This window comes from Symphalangus syndactylus, chromosome 9 (genome assembly GCF_028878055.3).
Source record: "Symphalangus syndactylus isolate Jambi chromosome 9, NHGRI_mSymSyn1-v2.1_pri, whole genome shotgun sequence".
Classification (NCBI taxonomy): domain Eukaryota; kingdom Metazoa; phylum Chordata; class Mammalia; order Primates; family Hylobatidae; genus Symphalangus; species Symphalangus syndactylus.
Window position 1 is genome coordinate 99,337,190 of NC_072431.2, and position 14,115 is coordinate 99,351,304.

At 46.8% G+C, this 14,115-nt stretch overlaps 1 protein-coding gene across 5 annotated transcripts in view; it reads right to left on the reverse strand.

The window, feature by feature from the left end:
- Positions 1 to 7,340: 7,340 nt before the first annotated feature.
- Positions 7,341 to 14,115, reverse strand: part of ADCYAP1R1 (ADCYAP receptor type I) — a 59,348-nt gene continuing 52,573 nt past the window's right edge. For all 5 annotated transcript variants that reach the window (XM_055293506.2, XM_063609700.1, XM_055293508.2 and 2 more), the window contains 2 exons: positions 13,905 to 13,946; positions 7,341 to 12,310 (listed from right to left, as the gene is read on the reverse strand). In XM_055293506.2, coding sequence (XP_055149481.1) covers positions 12,122 to 12,310; positions 13,905 to 13,946 — 231 coding nt within the window. In that variant the 3' untranslated portion in view covers positions 7,341 to 12,121. The remainder of the gene's footprint in view (positions 12,311 to 13,904; positions 13,947 to 14,115) is intronic.

A 14,115-nucleotide genomic window follows, 5' to 3' on the forward strand; every position in this document is an offset into this window, starting at 1 on the left:
TCTTGGGACTATGGCAGTTCTTGGAATATTTTACAAATTGCACCCGAAACCTGTATCATCCATTACAACTGGCTTATGTGGCTAGAGTAGAAGAAGAGAATAAGCGAAATGGTTGTTTACTTTTTCCTACCCCCATTAAAAATGTCTAATATTAAGAAAACTTTAAATAAGCATGATTGATCGGTATGGTAGGTGATTCATAGTCCATTATCTGACTTCGTAATGTAGGCTTACACAGTTCATGAACAGAGGAAAGCATTCATTCTTTCTGTCTTTGCTCAGTATAATCTGTATAGTAGTAATTTAAGCTATGATTTATGTTTAAAATAAGGCCCTCTTGGGAACTTCTTTCCTGTGCTATTTCCCTGTTAATATGAAACTGTCTGAAAGCTATATTAGGGCCTGTTAGGTTACTAACATTTGAATGCTTATTTACTTATTTACTATATAATTTTATTTAAAAAAGTCTTTGAGGCTTTTATTATCCTTATAATGACTTATTAAAATTTTAATGAATTATTAGTTTATTTCAAGGAAAATGAGAAGCAGTCAAGGATCTTCTCCCCTCTTATCTCACTCCTGTTTTATTGGTAATGGGATGAGTTGAAATGAGAAGGAACATTAATATAATTTTTAAATGTATACAAAAGTAAAAGTTGCATTGTTTTGCTCAGTTTGAAACAAACTGAATACAAATAGCATTTTAAAAGTCTAATTACAAATAGCATTTTGAATACAAATAGCATTTTAAAAGCATGACCTATATGGTTGTGGATATTTTTTCTATCAATTGGTTGCAGATGATTTATGGGGACTAGAAGATATTTCGATATCAATGTAAGGAATTTTTCCTCTGGCAGTCTAGCTTTTCACTTTATAAATCTGAGAAATTACTTGCATAAACTGAATAAACTTCTGTATGTCATTGTACAGTTAAAAAACATAGAGAGGCAAAAAATTGCAAGTGAATGGGTAGAAACAGGTAACATCATGTGTACATTAACCAGAAAATTGTTGCAACTATATTACTATCAAACAAAATAGAATTTAAGGCAAAAAGATAAGCATTAATAGAAACACAGTGAGGCATCCCTTAGTAGTAAAAATGAAATGCTATCTGCCTCTCCTTCCTTCTTCTCCGAGAATTGTTGAAAATTTCACACCCTTGGATCCAGCTCTTTCAATTCTAAGTCTAGAGAAACTCCTGCACATGGAAATAACGAGATCTTCATAAGACATTATTTGGAATAACTTCAAAATGGAAAGTACATACGTTTCCACAGGGAGGACAATGACTATGCCTGGAATGTTTCTCTGATGTAATATTACACAATTAAAAGGGAATCATCTAGATCTAAATGTACAAGTATGAATAAACAAGTAGCACATAGAATTACTTAGAAAGCAAAGGCAGAATGATAGACCTAGTGTGATGCCATTGATGGAACTTAAAAGCACACAGTCACACAGGCTAAATAATGTTGATGGATATTTAGTATAAGTACAAAAACATAAATGGTATGGATACATACTAAGTTCTTGTTAGTGGCTGCCTCTGGAAGGGGAGAGGGAGGGAAATCAAACTGAGAAATACCACAATGCAGACCAAATTCCATCTGTCATGTGTTCCCTCATAAAAAAATTAAAATATCTGAATTAAGCATAATAGCATATTGTTAGTTCTGGGGTGGACACAGAATTTGTTGTATTGGTCTCTGTACTTTAGTGCATTTATTTTAAAAATTCATGACAAAAGGATGCCTTTTCTATATCTTGCCCATTCAAATAACCCTCCTACCCTTCAGTCCCTAGGAAAGTCCATGAGTAGATGAGCCTTCAGGTGAGGCCTGATCAAGTGGTTCTGATGATAATGCCAAGGACTCCATTTCCTTTTGTAATTCCCCTCTGCCTCCCCTGTTGTCTGATTCATCTTGAAGATCCCTACCATGTTCTCTGAACAGCTCCAGTTGTTTCCCTTACAATTGCAAATGACTGTGGAACCTGCAAGCCTCACATTCTCATGTCATGCTTTCCAGGGGACAAGCGGGTGTCTCTCCAAAAAGCTTCCTCACAAAAAAAGAGGAATCCCTGTTTCCCAAAAACCCTAGAAATAGACTCCTCACATGGCCTATGTGTCTGTCCCTGGGCCAGTCATTATAGCCAGAGGAACGAGTGATAAGGGCCATGTGGCCTGGCTTGTTTATCTGGACCCACCCCAGAGGCTAGGAGGGTAGGCACCCAAACCTTGTGTTTGATCATGAGGTGGGCAGTTTCCATAAAACAAAATCAGGGAATTATTGGAGGGAGCTGAGGGCAACGGAGGCTGAAGCAGCAATTACAAATATTAACCCACAGATCCCTTAATACCTTAATTATACCTTATCACACACCATGCCTGGTTGATTTATTTTAGTCTTCTCCAGTTGACTGTGAGGACAAAATGTTTCTGGTTCATTCTTGATGCCAAACTGTGCCCTCCGTGCCTCTACCACATAGTTAGTTTCCAGTAAGAGATTCTTGAATGGAGGGGTAACAGCTATCCATCTAAAGAGTGACCTGAATGCTCCAGAGAGCACATGATATCATTTGAAAACAGGGACCTCAGAAATCTCTGGTTCTCTGCATTACAGGCTTAAGTCTTGTAAAACTGAAAAATATCTTCCTGTGATGACAGATAAATGTGGGTCATATACAGCACTTTCCAAGCCCCTCTCTCTCACTTGGATCTCAGAAGTGTGTTCACAAGATCTTATGTTTTTGGAAAATTTGGAAAAGTAAATTATTTGCCCCAAATTGGATAAGCCTGCGTGCATCTCTCCACCCTAGCATCTCCTCTACCACACCTTCTTATATGTTGGGTAGCACTCAACTGCCAGGAACACTTTGGGGTTAGAGAGACACTCAGTTTGGTTCAGTGGGTTTCACATGAGTGTGTGCCATTGCTTCATTATACAGTGATATTATACTGTCCTTCCAGGAATACTCCTGTTGTTCACTCAGCATTATGTACAAAGGCAGAGAGAGGGCTAGAGGTCATATCATATCATCATATTAAAATGTCCTATAGTGCCTGGCAGTGTGCACAGTGCTGCAGAAACAAAGTTGGATGTGTATGGAGCCAGGTGCTAGTCTGTGAAAAAAGTCTTCCAGTCATCCTATGTGTAACATTGTATTTGGAGGATTCTGTTTTCATTGGTGCTGAGTCCAAATGTTCAATAATAAAACACACATTTTGATTAACTATGTGACTAAATTATATTCAAATTTTATGAATAGAAAATGATATAAATGTTATCAGCTAATAAAGAGATGATCAAAGAGTATGCAACCAAAACAAGTAGGCAAAAGCATCAGAGAATAATTAATACAAAGATGATGTTGTTTTTCTGGATTTCATAATGTTTATGATAGTTGTCAACTTTTCTTATTCAAAAAAACCCTTATTTTTATAACTAATTTTAATTAAAAATTTTTCATTTTGTATGAAAGAGGACTCCCCAAATTATATGAGTTTCCAACTTCATAAAATCTAAATCTGCCTTTGTTCATATCAGATAAAAATAGGCCACACAGACTGCCAAGTAGGTACAGTCTTGGAACTGTCTGTGGTGCTGGACCCAAGGTTCACTTGGCTCTCTCCATGGTACTTACTGCCCAAGCCAAAGCTGCTCCTGGTGGTGAATAGTTGGGTTTATTAATGGAAGTCAGGCTTAATGTCATAGGAATGGATGCTTTTATCCATGGAAAAAGTGTCTCAATAGGGTTAAGGAGAACACTACAGATGATTCTCAAGTATTGGGGACACCCAAAAGATGGGGACACCCAAAAGATAAGGACACCAAGAGTATCAGCTCAAGGAGAACTCACCCCAAACCATGCCTGAGTTTACATCAGGGGCAGAGGGGAGGAGGGACCTGGGATGAGGGAGAAGAACCTAGGATACAATACACTGCAGGTGGGGGCCTTCTGAAAGGGGAAGGAAGAAGAGGGTGACTGAGAGGGGTGGTCCTGAGAGGGCCCTGAGGGTCAGAACAAAGGCCCTGCCCACTGCGTTGGTGGAAGATTTGCTGACTGAAGCTGAGATATCACTGCAAAGTCCCCATTCAGCTGAAAGCCTGTATGAATTGGAATGGAAACATGTGATGTCTTTGTAAAGGTCTGCCATCTGCTAAGGACTGCCTCTCTGGCCTAGAAAGAGCATATGGAAGAGCTCTTCATGACTGGATTTCACCCACAGAATTTACAACTTTGCATCCAGGACAGTGGCAGAGGGAATTTCCATTTTCACACCAGAATAACTACTGCAACGGGCTATCCACAAGGGCACAGTAATAACAACATTGGAAGGCTCAGAGCATCTACATGAGTTCATTTGAGGGCAACTAACAGTAAGAAATTACAAGACCTTCATCCCTCCCAACACTCCCATCACTACTCTGAGGATCTCCCAAATTGAAAAGAGACTACTTAATGTAGAAAGCACCAGGGCACAGAATCCACTCGGGAACTGCATCCATGAGACAAAGCCTACCAGAAATGGTGCAGACATGCTCTCACCCCTTGAAACTAGACTAGTTTCAATGTATGGGAAGACATAGCTCCTCACTTCTGATCAGGGGGCTTTATGATCCAGGCTGGAGACTGTATTCCTGAGTTTGTTCCCAATATAGTAAAATAGGACATAGAGCCATATGACTCTGGTTTTCCACAGGTGTTGAATGAACCCAACTCACCACTAAGGACTGCCCAAAGATTTTTATGACACAAACTACTTTTTGCCAGTCAATATCCCTTCTTTCCTTCCAATGTTATTAAGGTTGACTGCATTGCCTGCCTTGCAGTGAGGTGTGGCCATGTGGCTACACACAGGATAATGAGATGTAAGCAGACATAGGCCTCTTAAAAGAAGATGACTGAAGAAGGGGAAGAGTTATTTTGCCTTCTCCCATTTGCTTCTAAGTCCAGTGACATCCAGAGCTCCAGGGGCCCTGGAGCTTAGGGTGCCCTCGAGACTAGAACTCACCTGCTAAAGATAGAGGAGCAAAAAGATAGAAGCTTGAGTCCTCAGAGAGACTACAAAGCCACAACACCTGTTCTGGACTGTCTACCTCTGGACTTCATATGAGAGAAGTAAACTTCTGTCTGCTTTAAGCCACTTGTTATTGGAGTTTTTGCTGTCATATCCCACTGAACTTGATACTAGTTGTTTCGGAGACGATCTAATACTTACGCTGATTGAGACTGAATGGACGTCTTCCGGCTGATTTCCTCTTGGAACATTTTGCTTTGTGTTCTAAGACACTGGCCTGAGAGGAAAAGGAAATTAAAGCTCCTGTTGTGAATGTCTATGCTTGTTCTCTGCCTCCTGGGAAGGTAATCATTGCCCAGGCCCATGGTTTACAAACAGGGACTATGTTGCCCTTCCAGTGTCCTCAGTTAGAACCTGTAGAACAGTGGATCTCAAAGTGCTGTCTCAAGACCAGCAGAACAGCCACAGCTGAGAACCTTTTACAAATGCAAATGGTCCAGCCCTACCTCAGACCTGCTGAATCAGAAATTCTGGGGGTGGGTCCCACAATTTGTGTTTTAACAGCCTCTCAGGTGACTCTGATGCAGGATAATGTCTAAGAACCCCTGGGTTCCCAAGAGGAATTATACACAGTACCAGTAAAACAGACAGCATCATCAGGAACAGCCAAGATTCAAGGCATTTTTAGAGGGTCTTGGGAGAAATGAGGGCTTAGTCTATCAATGTTGGGAAGTGGACAGAGGAAACAGGATTTAATAAATGCTCACATGGACTCAGGAGTTTGATGATCTTCACTGTTGCCAAGAAATTCAAGCTTAATGTGAAATTCAAGCCTTTCAACTAAATTTTGGCTCTTACCTTTGCTTTTTGGACGTGACCTCTTTCAAAGAATGAAACATATGGAAGCTCAATTCATTATGGTCACATCAGTGAAAGTAATATTTTTCTAAACACTAGGGAACTCTTCCTTAGGATCAGCCAGCAGAGGCTGACACACAAGGAGACTAATTTTCAGCCTTGAGCATAGGTTCCATTTGGGAAGCAACTCAAAATATCTGCTAAGTGAGTCATATAACATAGCCTGGTCATCTCCTTTAGGACTAAAAGAAGAGGTGGGTCTGGAGAAAGAGGAGCAGGCACAGCCTCTGAAAGCAGAACTAACCAGTGTCCCAGCTTGGGAACACCCCCCTGAACACCTGGGGGCATCTGGTGAGTGATCCACACAGCCCTAGCTGATTGCAGGGCTCACAGACTATTAGGCTAAAATCCATCTTTTCATTGACTTGACTTCTTCAGAGTGGCCCACCTGATTGCTGGAGGAAGCTGGCCCTGCATTTGCTGTAGACCTCAGGCCTGTTGTAGTGGGCATTTATTATTCCCAGGAGTTTATTGTTATGTTTAGAAAATCTTCAGGCTTGTGACCCTGACCTCAAGGTAGAATCCAGAAAAGTCCAATTTCCAGTCTTCCTTGTAGCGAGGACACAGCCAGTCCAATGGTGTTGAAACTTTGATTCGGAAGTGGGCAACTTGAGGAAGGGGGCTGAAAGTGGAATCTCATTTGATGGTGAGAACAGCAGCAAAGCTCTCTGCTTTCAGAGGTGGCAATAATTGCAAAGTCATGTCCCTGGCATGGAAGAGACATCACTGGGGTGGCAGCAGCAACAGTGGCAGCAGTTTCATCATCAGTCATGCAGCATGATATGGCTTCAGATACCTTTTCTAGTTTCTCCAGCCTTGCAAGAATTCTGTGACCAGCTCAACATCTTTTTCATAAACTCATTTTCTGACCTAGCAAAAATTATCTTCTTTTGCTAAAAACGAACATTATGACCAATATGAAAATGGACACTGGGATTGTGACAATCAACAGAACCTCCAGGAAATGAGGGTTACCTTGAATTGGTTATCTGGTTTGGCTGGGACTGATGGTTTGGAATATCCAGAAGTATTAGGGGATGGGATCCTGGAAGCCAAGGATATATACCTGTAGTTACCCGGGATGAAATGCTTTCTGCAGTCAATGTTTTGGGATATCTGGTAGGTACTCCCAAGGTACAATAGGAAGGCCATGATTCCACTCAGTTTCCATGATCCCTGGAGATCTTTTAAGGCCAAGGCTTCTAATTTACTTTTTGAGTTCCATTCTAGGCTCACTCAGGCCCTCTCTCGTATTTCTCCTTTGGAATCTTAAAGGCCACTGGGCCTTGTATACACTGGATTACTCTGGGATGATCAAGTTTTGGGGGTAGTCCTCTCCCCTTCCCCCTCCTCTCCTCCCTTCCCTCCACTTATGCCAAGTTACAGCCACCAGGAAAAATGGCAAAACATTTATTGAGTCATCTACAGCAGTCTGACATCCTTAAAATCCTGGACAAGATTGTGAGCACAGCATTAATGGCAGGAGCGGTAGCAGTAAGGTCTGTGGGGCTTATCTTTCCTGTGGGAGATGAAACCCAGGCTGGTCCAGCTCCCACGAGTGAGGCAGGAACCATGTCTGAGATGCCAGGGGCTGAACCACTCCAGCTCTGACAGAGGCAAAGCTACAGAAGACAGACATCAGACAAGACACACATAGCCAAGTGCAGAAACATCCCAAGACTGTGAGTTCAGGAAAAGAAGGAATGGGCACACCAAAATGTCCCAGATCCTTGAAGTTGACTCCCAGGGGCATGGCTGCTATCACCCATATGGAAGTATCCTCACTCTGATCCCCACAGAAAACTGAATCAGCTGATGCAGGTAAAGCTAGAATTCTGTGTCCATCTGAGCCCTCTGGCCTCCCCTTACTCTTGATGCTGGTGGTTTTACAAATGAGGCAAAGGTTAACTTAGGAGGGCTCAAAGCAGTAGATAAACAGCAAGGAGTCCCTTCCAGCAGTCTTCATCCCAATAACAAGCCCACATCTGTGTAGTTTCCAAAATCTTTTCACAAACAAGCCATCTCATTTCAACCTTATCCTTGGCCTGTGGGACTAACAATGCCAATGAAGTCCTCCCCATTACCCAGATTAGGAGGCCGAGGCCCAAAGAAGGTAAGCCCTGGATCCCAGAACAGGTGGCTAAGCCCAGGTTAAAAAGTAGGTCTCCCCACACCACGTTGACTCCATTGCTTCTCCTGCAATAGAGTCCTGGACAACCTTTGGTCACCAGAGCCCCACTCCTGTGCAAGGTTACATGCGTACTGCATGGATGCTTTGAGTGTCACATTCTGCTCATGTGCAGGGCTGTGCATAAATTGGTGAGCCATTTACTCATTCAGATGTATAAAACATACTGGATCCCACCATGGTGGCAGGCACCATGCTAGGCCCGCGTGTATTTTCTCATCAGCCCAATGGGGAGGTTTGACCTATAGATCTCCAAGTTTCCTCCCAGCTTTAGTATTTTGTTAGCCTCCTCAAAGACATATGGGGAATGAGTCAAGGTCAAACAAGCCAGGAGCAAAGCTTGGGGAAGCCCAAGTCCTTGCTCCTTGCTCAGGGCTCTTCTAGCTGACTTCCATGGTCCATGGGCTCAAGGAGGGCTTTTACGACAAAGTATTAATACTTTATGATAATACTAAATGATAAAGTATTAATACTTGCTGGCTTCACTTTGAAGTGGCCATGAAGAGAGCAAGGGTACTACTCAAAAAAAAAAAAAAGAGAGAGAGAGAGTCCCTTTGAGCTTTCCCTTCCACGAAGAGTGAGGGTCAGATGAGAGAGGTGAGTGGGCATCCTTGGCAGGGATTATAGACGCAGGTGTCTCTCAAGCCTCAGGCTTGGCTCTAGCTCCCTGTCCTTGTTCCACAAAGAACCCAGCTTGGAGGGGGTGGGGTTAGAGAGGAGTCACTGTAGGCCACTGGATGTGTCAAGCAGGGTGACAGAGCTACACACTGGGATAGAGAATGTGGCTTGGACTTAAGTGGGGAGTCATGAAGTCTGCAGTGCTAGGGACCACCACAGAGCCACTGAACCACAGAGCCACCCACATCCCATACTTGGGGCCCCCTCTCTGGCTCCCTGACAGCCTCAGCATCCTTGACTTGGAATCCCATTTCCCCCAGGATGAGAGTCTCTCCCTGACACTGCCTCCCTGCTCCCTGGCTGGACAGTCGTGACAGGGAAAGAGCAATTTCTTCATCCCAAGGAGAATTCAGCCTCCCATGGGTGAGTTTCGTCCTTTAGGATTACACAGAACGAGAAACCCCTTCCCAGGAATGATCATCAACAGGGGTGGAGTCTGACAAGCCTGCTCCTCCCCAGCCCCACTTTTCCCAAGTCTCTCAAGCTGTCCTCACATGACAGGATTTCTTATCCTTTCCTGGCCCAGGCAAATACCACAGTCCTGGGGCCCATTCCAAGTAGATGGCTGGTGTTTAGACAGAGTTCCAGAGATGCATTGGGCTATATACAAATCATCTAGTCTTATTGCCCATTTTACAGATTTGAAAACAGAGGGTCAGAGAGGGAAGGGTTTTACACAGACCTTATGCTGTCCCCCTACTGCCTGTGACCCTGAAGGCCAGAACCTCCTGGAACATTGAGAATACATCAGGTACATCTGCTCACAAGACTGGCAAAAACTCATTCAGACAGAAAAAACAACCAACTAACCAATAGGAACCCGGCACCTCTATGAGGACGCAGGGCCAGGCTCAGGAAGCAGCACAGTGCATGGGGTTCAGGGTTGATTTTGTTTTTACTGTTTTGTGATGATGTCTCTATAATGCCAAAGTTTCTTCTTCCACAATGAAACAGACCTGCTGTTGGGAGTGATGATGAATGAATGGGGTCCATCCCCAGGGGGCTGCTCCTTGGATCTGGAGCTGGCCGCTGGAGGTGGCACCCCACCCCAACAAGGTATATATGACTGCATCTATACATCATGCCCAAGGCACCTGTTCAAATGTCCATGGCCTAATCCTTCTTTCCAGGCCACCAGCTTCCACTGTGGTGTCCAAATGGAAGGGACAGAAGGTCCATTTCCAAGAAAGGGAAAATAAACAGCATCCTGTCCATCCCTCTACACACACAGCCACATATATTCATCAAAACCTGATATGAGGCACAATGATGCATGCCCTTTTACCTGCCTTGACTTTGAACTGGAAAAATCACTTAAGTGCAGGGCCTAGAGAAGCATTGGAAGTTGCCTTATCTCACAAATGGGAAAACTGGAGCCCAGAACAGGGAGCATCATGTCCACAGTCACAGCAGTCTGAACCCAACTGGGATAGAGTCTAGTTCCCTGAACCCCAGGCCATGGCTCCTTCCAAGCAGCCCAGATCCCCTAGCAGTGCCCAAAATGCAAGATGGTCACAGGACCCTTGCTTCAGTAATACACACCAGTGCAGGTGGAGGGGATCATGAGGTCAGGTGCAGGGTAGAAGGGCCACTGCACACTCCATGATCAATCTGAGTCACCAAGCATGCCCGGGAAAGGGCAGGTAGCTCCTTTCTTCCTCTGCCTTTGCCAAAGACCCAGGGACTTACTTGACTGGCCAAGGACACAGAGCTCCTCTCTAAATTACAGCAACAAGAGCCTTTTCCAGCCACTCTGAAAGCCTCTCCAGAAACATTTTCCCAAGTCCCCCAGACCCCTTCCTCTTTATAAAATGAAGTAACATCCTCCTCCACCCAAAGTCCCCAAGCATTCCAGAGCATCATCATGAAACAAGTCTGCAAACAGAACTTGGACAGGAGTAACACCAAATGCTGACATGGAATAAGCTAGGCCACACACGGACCACGTACTCTAGCACTTTCCTCTACCTTCCCAGCTGGGCACTGCCCTACTTTACATCCTCAGACTGAGGGTGTGCAGCCTGCAGCTGGGGAGCCAGGGCGGGTGGTAGGGAGCAGCTGCCGCATCAGCAGCAGCCTCTGCTAATGGGCATGGTGGGTGTAGCTTCTCCTCCCGACACCCCAGCAGCCCATGGTGAGTCAAGGTCAAGGGCATATAAGGGACATCTTTGCAGAGGTCTCAGAGAGATTTCAATAGTTGAGTCCAGGCCCGAAGAGCTGGTGTCTGGGGCTCCTCATCATCTATGGGGGTGGGGGTCGGGAAGCCCTGGGCCCCAGACTCGGGTGCAGGTGCTTCAGGATTCGCTGACATCAGAGGCAGGTGGCTGGTACATCCTAGTCATGGCTTTGACTTAGGGGAAATGGGGAGGGGAGGGCTTAAGGGCTCTCTGTGGTGTGCATGGTTGGAGACAGCTTCTGGAAGGCATCCATGAGGGTGGAAGAGGTGGAAGGGAGGTGACCAGAAGAACCCTGTCCATCTTGAGCTGGGGGTAAAACAATGGAGATGGCGAAGGTTTTCTTCCATGGGTCTCCCAAACTCTGTCTCTTTCCCAATCACAGCCACATTTCTGGCTCTCAGCTCCTTTTGGATCAAATGAAAAGCACCAGAACCTTCCCTGACCTGCAGACTCCCCACCCAAACTGAAGTCTCTGATGAGAAGAGCCTGGGAGCTGTCCCACTGCCCTGGGACCCAGGAGCTGAGTACCCGGACACCAAGATGCCAGGCGAGTGCCAGGAGGCCTGCACCAACGGGTGTTCTGGCCACCCAAGCTGGCCCTCTGCTAGGCTTCAGGGACTTGGGCTCAGGACTGAGAAGAGCCCCAGGGTGGCATGCACACTCGAGGTGGCATGCATCACACCCAAAATCAGATGATGGGGTGCTGTTGGGGCAGGTACCACCCCAGCTCCCACAGGCAAGGTCTCTTCAGCCTTAGCTCACAAGGCCTCACGGCTGGGGTCAGGCCATCACTGAGGCTGACCAAGACACAGTGGGGTGAAGCTGAGACCTGACTGGAAGTGAGCAGGGACACTGGGGCAAAGAGGGAAGGGATGGGACAACTTTTCCAAATTTGAGGAGTATTTACATGTCTGGGGTCAGGGCTCAGGGGACCACAGTGGGTGGGACCAGTACCAAAACAAGGAGAGGACAATCCCAGTCTGTGCCCTGCCTCCTTCTCCCCACTCAGGAGCCAAGCTTCCAGCCCAGGGCCTGCCCAAGGGGAGGGAAGAGGCGCAAACATGCGTGGGCTGGCACCTGCCTGCAGTCCCAGCCTGTGGATGGAGGAGAGGAGGAGGAGGGGAGCATGGCTCAGGTGGCCAGATTGTCAGCAGGGAGGCCAGACATGCGGATTTGGGAGCTGCTCTTGCTCAGGATGGAGAGCTGGGTGCCCCCGTTCACCCCACTGCTGGCCAGAGACGGGTGTCGGTGCTTGAAGTCCACAGCGAAGTAACGGTTCACCTTCCAGCTTCGCCATTTTCGCTTGATCTCCGCTTGTACCTGCAGGGAGCAAATTGGGCAGTCACTTCCAGATGGACATCCTCTCCAGCCTCCAGGCCCTGTCCTGGCCTGGGGCCCTTCTCAGGCTGGCACTGCCACCCTCAGCACCCTCCCCACTCCCCAGTTGCAGCCTGTGGCCCTCAAGGTCTCCAGTGGGGGCTTTTAGCAGCTATAGGCAGGGACGCCTCTGAGGAGCTGACCGGAACAGCCCCTTCCCCTGCCACTTTCTGAGCAAGGCCGTCTAACGGCTTCCTGTTGTTTTCAGGCCAGGCAGAGACTAGTCCATCGGGTCCTTCAGGAAATCCTTTAACAAGCAGCCCCACACGGCAGACGGATCAGGAAAGGATCCCCACTCTTGGCTGACTAGTAAGAGTAGGCTACACATTAGAATTACCTGGGGGGCTTTAAAAATTCCAGATGCCCAGGCCATACCCCAGAACAACTGTATCAAAAGCTCTGCACAAGACCCAGACATCATATTTTTTATAGCTTCCCAGTCAGGGTTGAGAACGATTAAATAATGCACCCCTCTGGGAAAACACACACCCACGTAGCTCTTAGCATGGTGAGTGGGAGCCATGCTGAGTCTCAGCCTCCATGTGCCTTCTCAGTCAAGCACCTTTGTGCAGTGCACAGACTGCACAACTGGAAGCAGCACCTACACCCACCCTCTCCAGTTCCAGCTCCTATTTCCACTGCAAGCTCTGAACAAGCTACATACACACCCACTTCGAAGCTCTCCTGGCCACTACCTGCAGGGCTCTTTCTGCCTCTCTTTGTCTGTCCTAATCTGATCCTTCTGTAGGTGGTCTGGGCGATCACAGAGCCCAATCTCTTTGTTGCTCAGATGCAAAAGAGGGAGGAGCCTGCCAAAGTGATGCAGCTAAGACCCAAGCACTGGTGCAAAGACTCCCGCCTACTCTTAAATCCACCCTAGCCATTCAGTCCCCACTGCTGCCCTGGCACCTCTGTTTTGGGTTATGCTCAAGAGCTTCACCCCAACAGGGTACAGAGGGAGCCCCCGAACCACAGCTCTGGCAATGGAGTATTACTAGAAGGTTCCGGGTCTCTCCCTGGGGTCTCTTCCAAATTCTCACAGTCTCTCTTCTACCAGGGGATAGTTTGGGCCAGGCTGGCTGGCCAGTTAAGGGCAACCCTGAGTGCTGGGCAGCTCCTGGCTCAGCAGCTCTGCCTAGCACAGCCTCATGGCCTGTAGGTCCTACGTACTGTGCCCCACCCTTCCTTATTGTCAATTTCTCCTCACCATGGAGTGTCTTACGGAGAGGACCCTCCCAGGCAGATCTGCGCTCAGCAGAGCCGACGCTTTTACCAGGAGCTTTGCTCTTCGGGTGGGGCCTTAGCTGCACAGCTGGCAAAGTGGGGCAGATTCCAGCACAGGGTGTGGGTATCAGGAGGTCCTGGCACCACACAATGCCAGGAGCTGTGTGACCAGCCCCTCCTCTCAGTGCTGGGAGCCTGGCAGAGCCCTCTCTGGGGAGTCAGTCCCATGTGGCCAACAGGTGGTTGGTTCCCCTGTCTGCTCCCCAGAAAGCTCCACTTCCACTGCCAAGAAGCCAGAGGGCCAAGGTCTTACCTCACCATTCAGAAAACAGTAGAGAACAGCCACCACAAAGCCCTGGGAATAGAGAAAATAAGCCTGAGGATGCTAGCGAAGGACTTTCTGAAATGCTGTGTGGGGCATGGAGGGGGTCACTCTAGGAAGCAGAAATATACCATGACCTGGATGGGGACACCTGACCAGGGATCTGGGGTAAGATGGGACAGTTCTACTCTACCAAGATGGG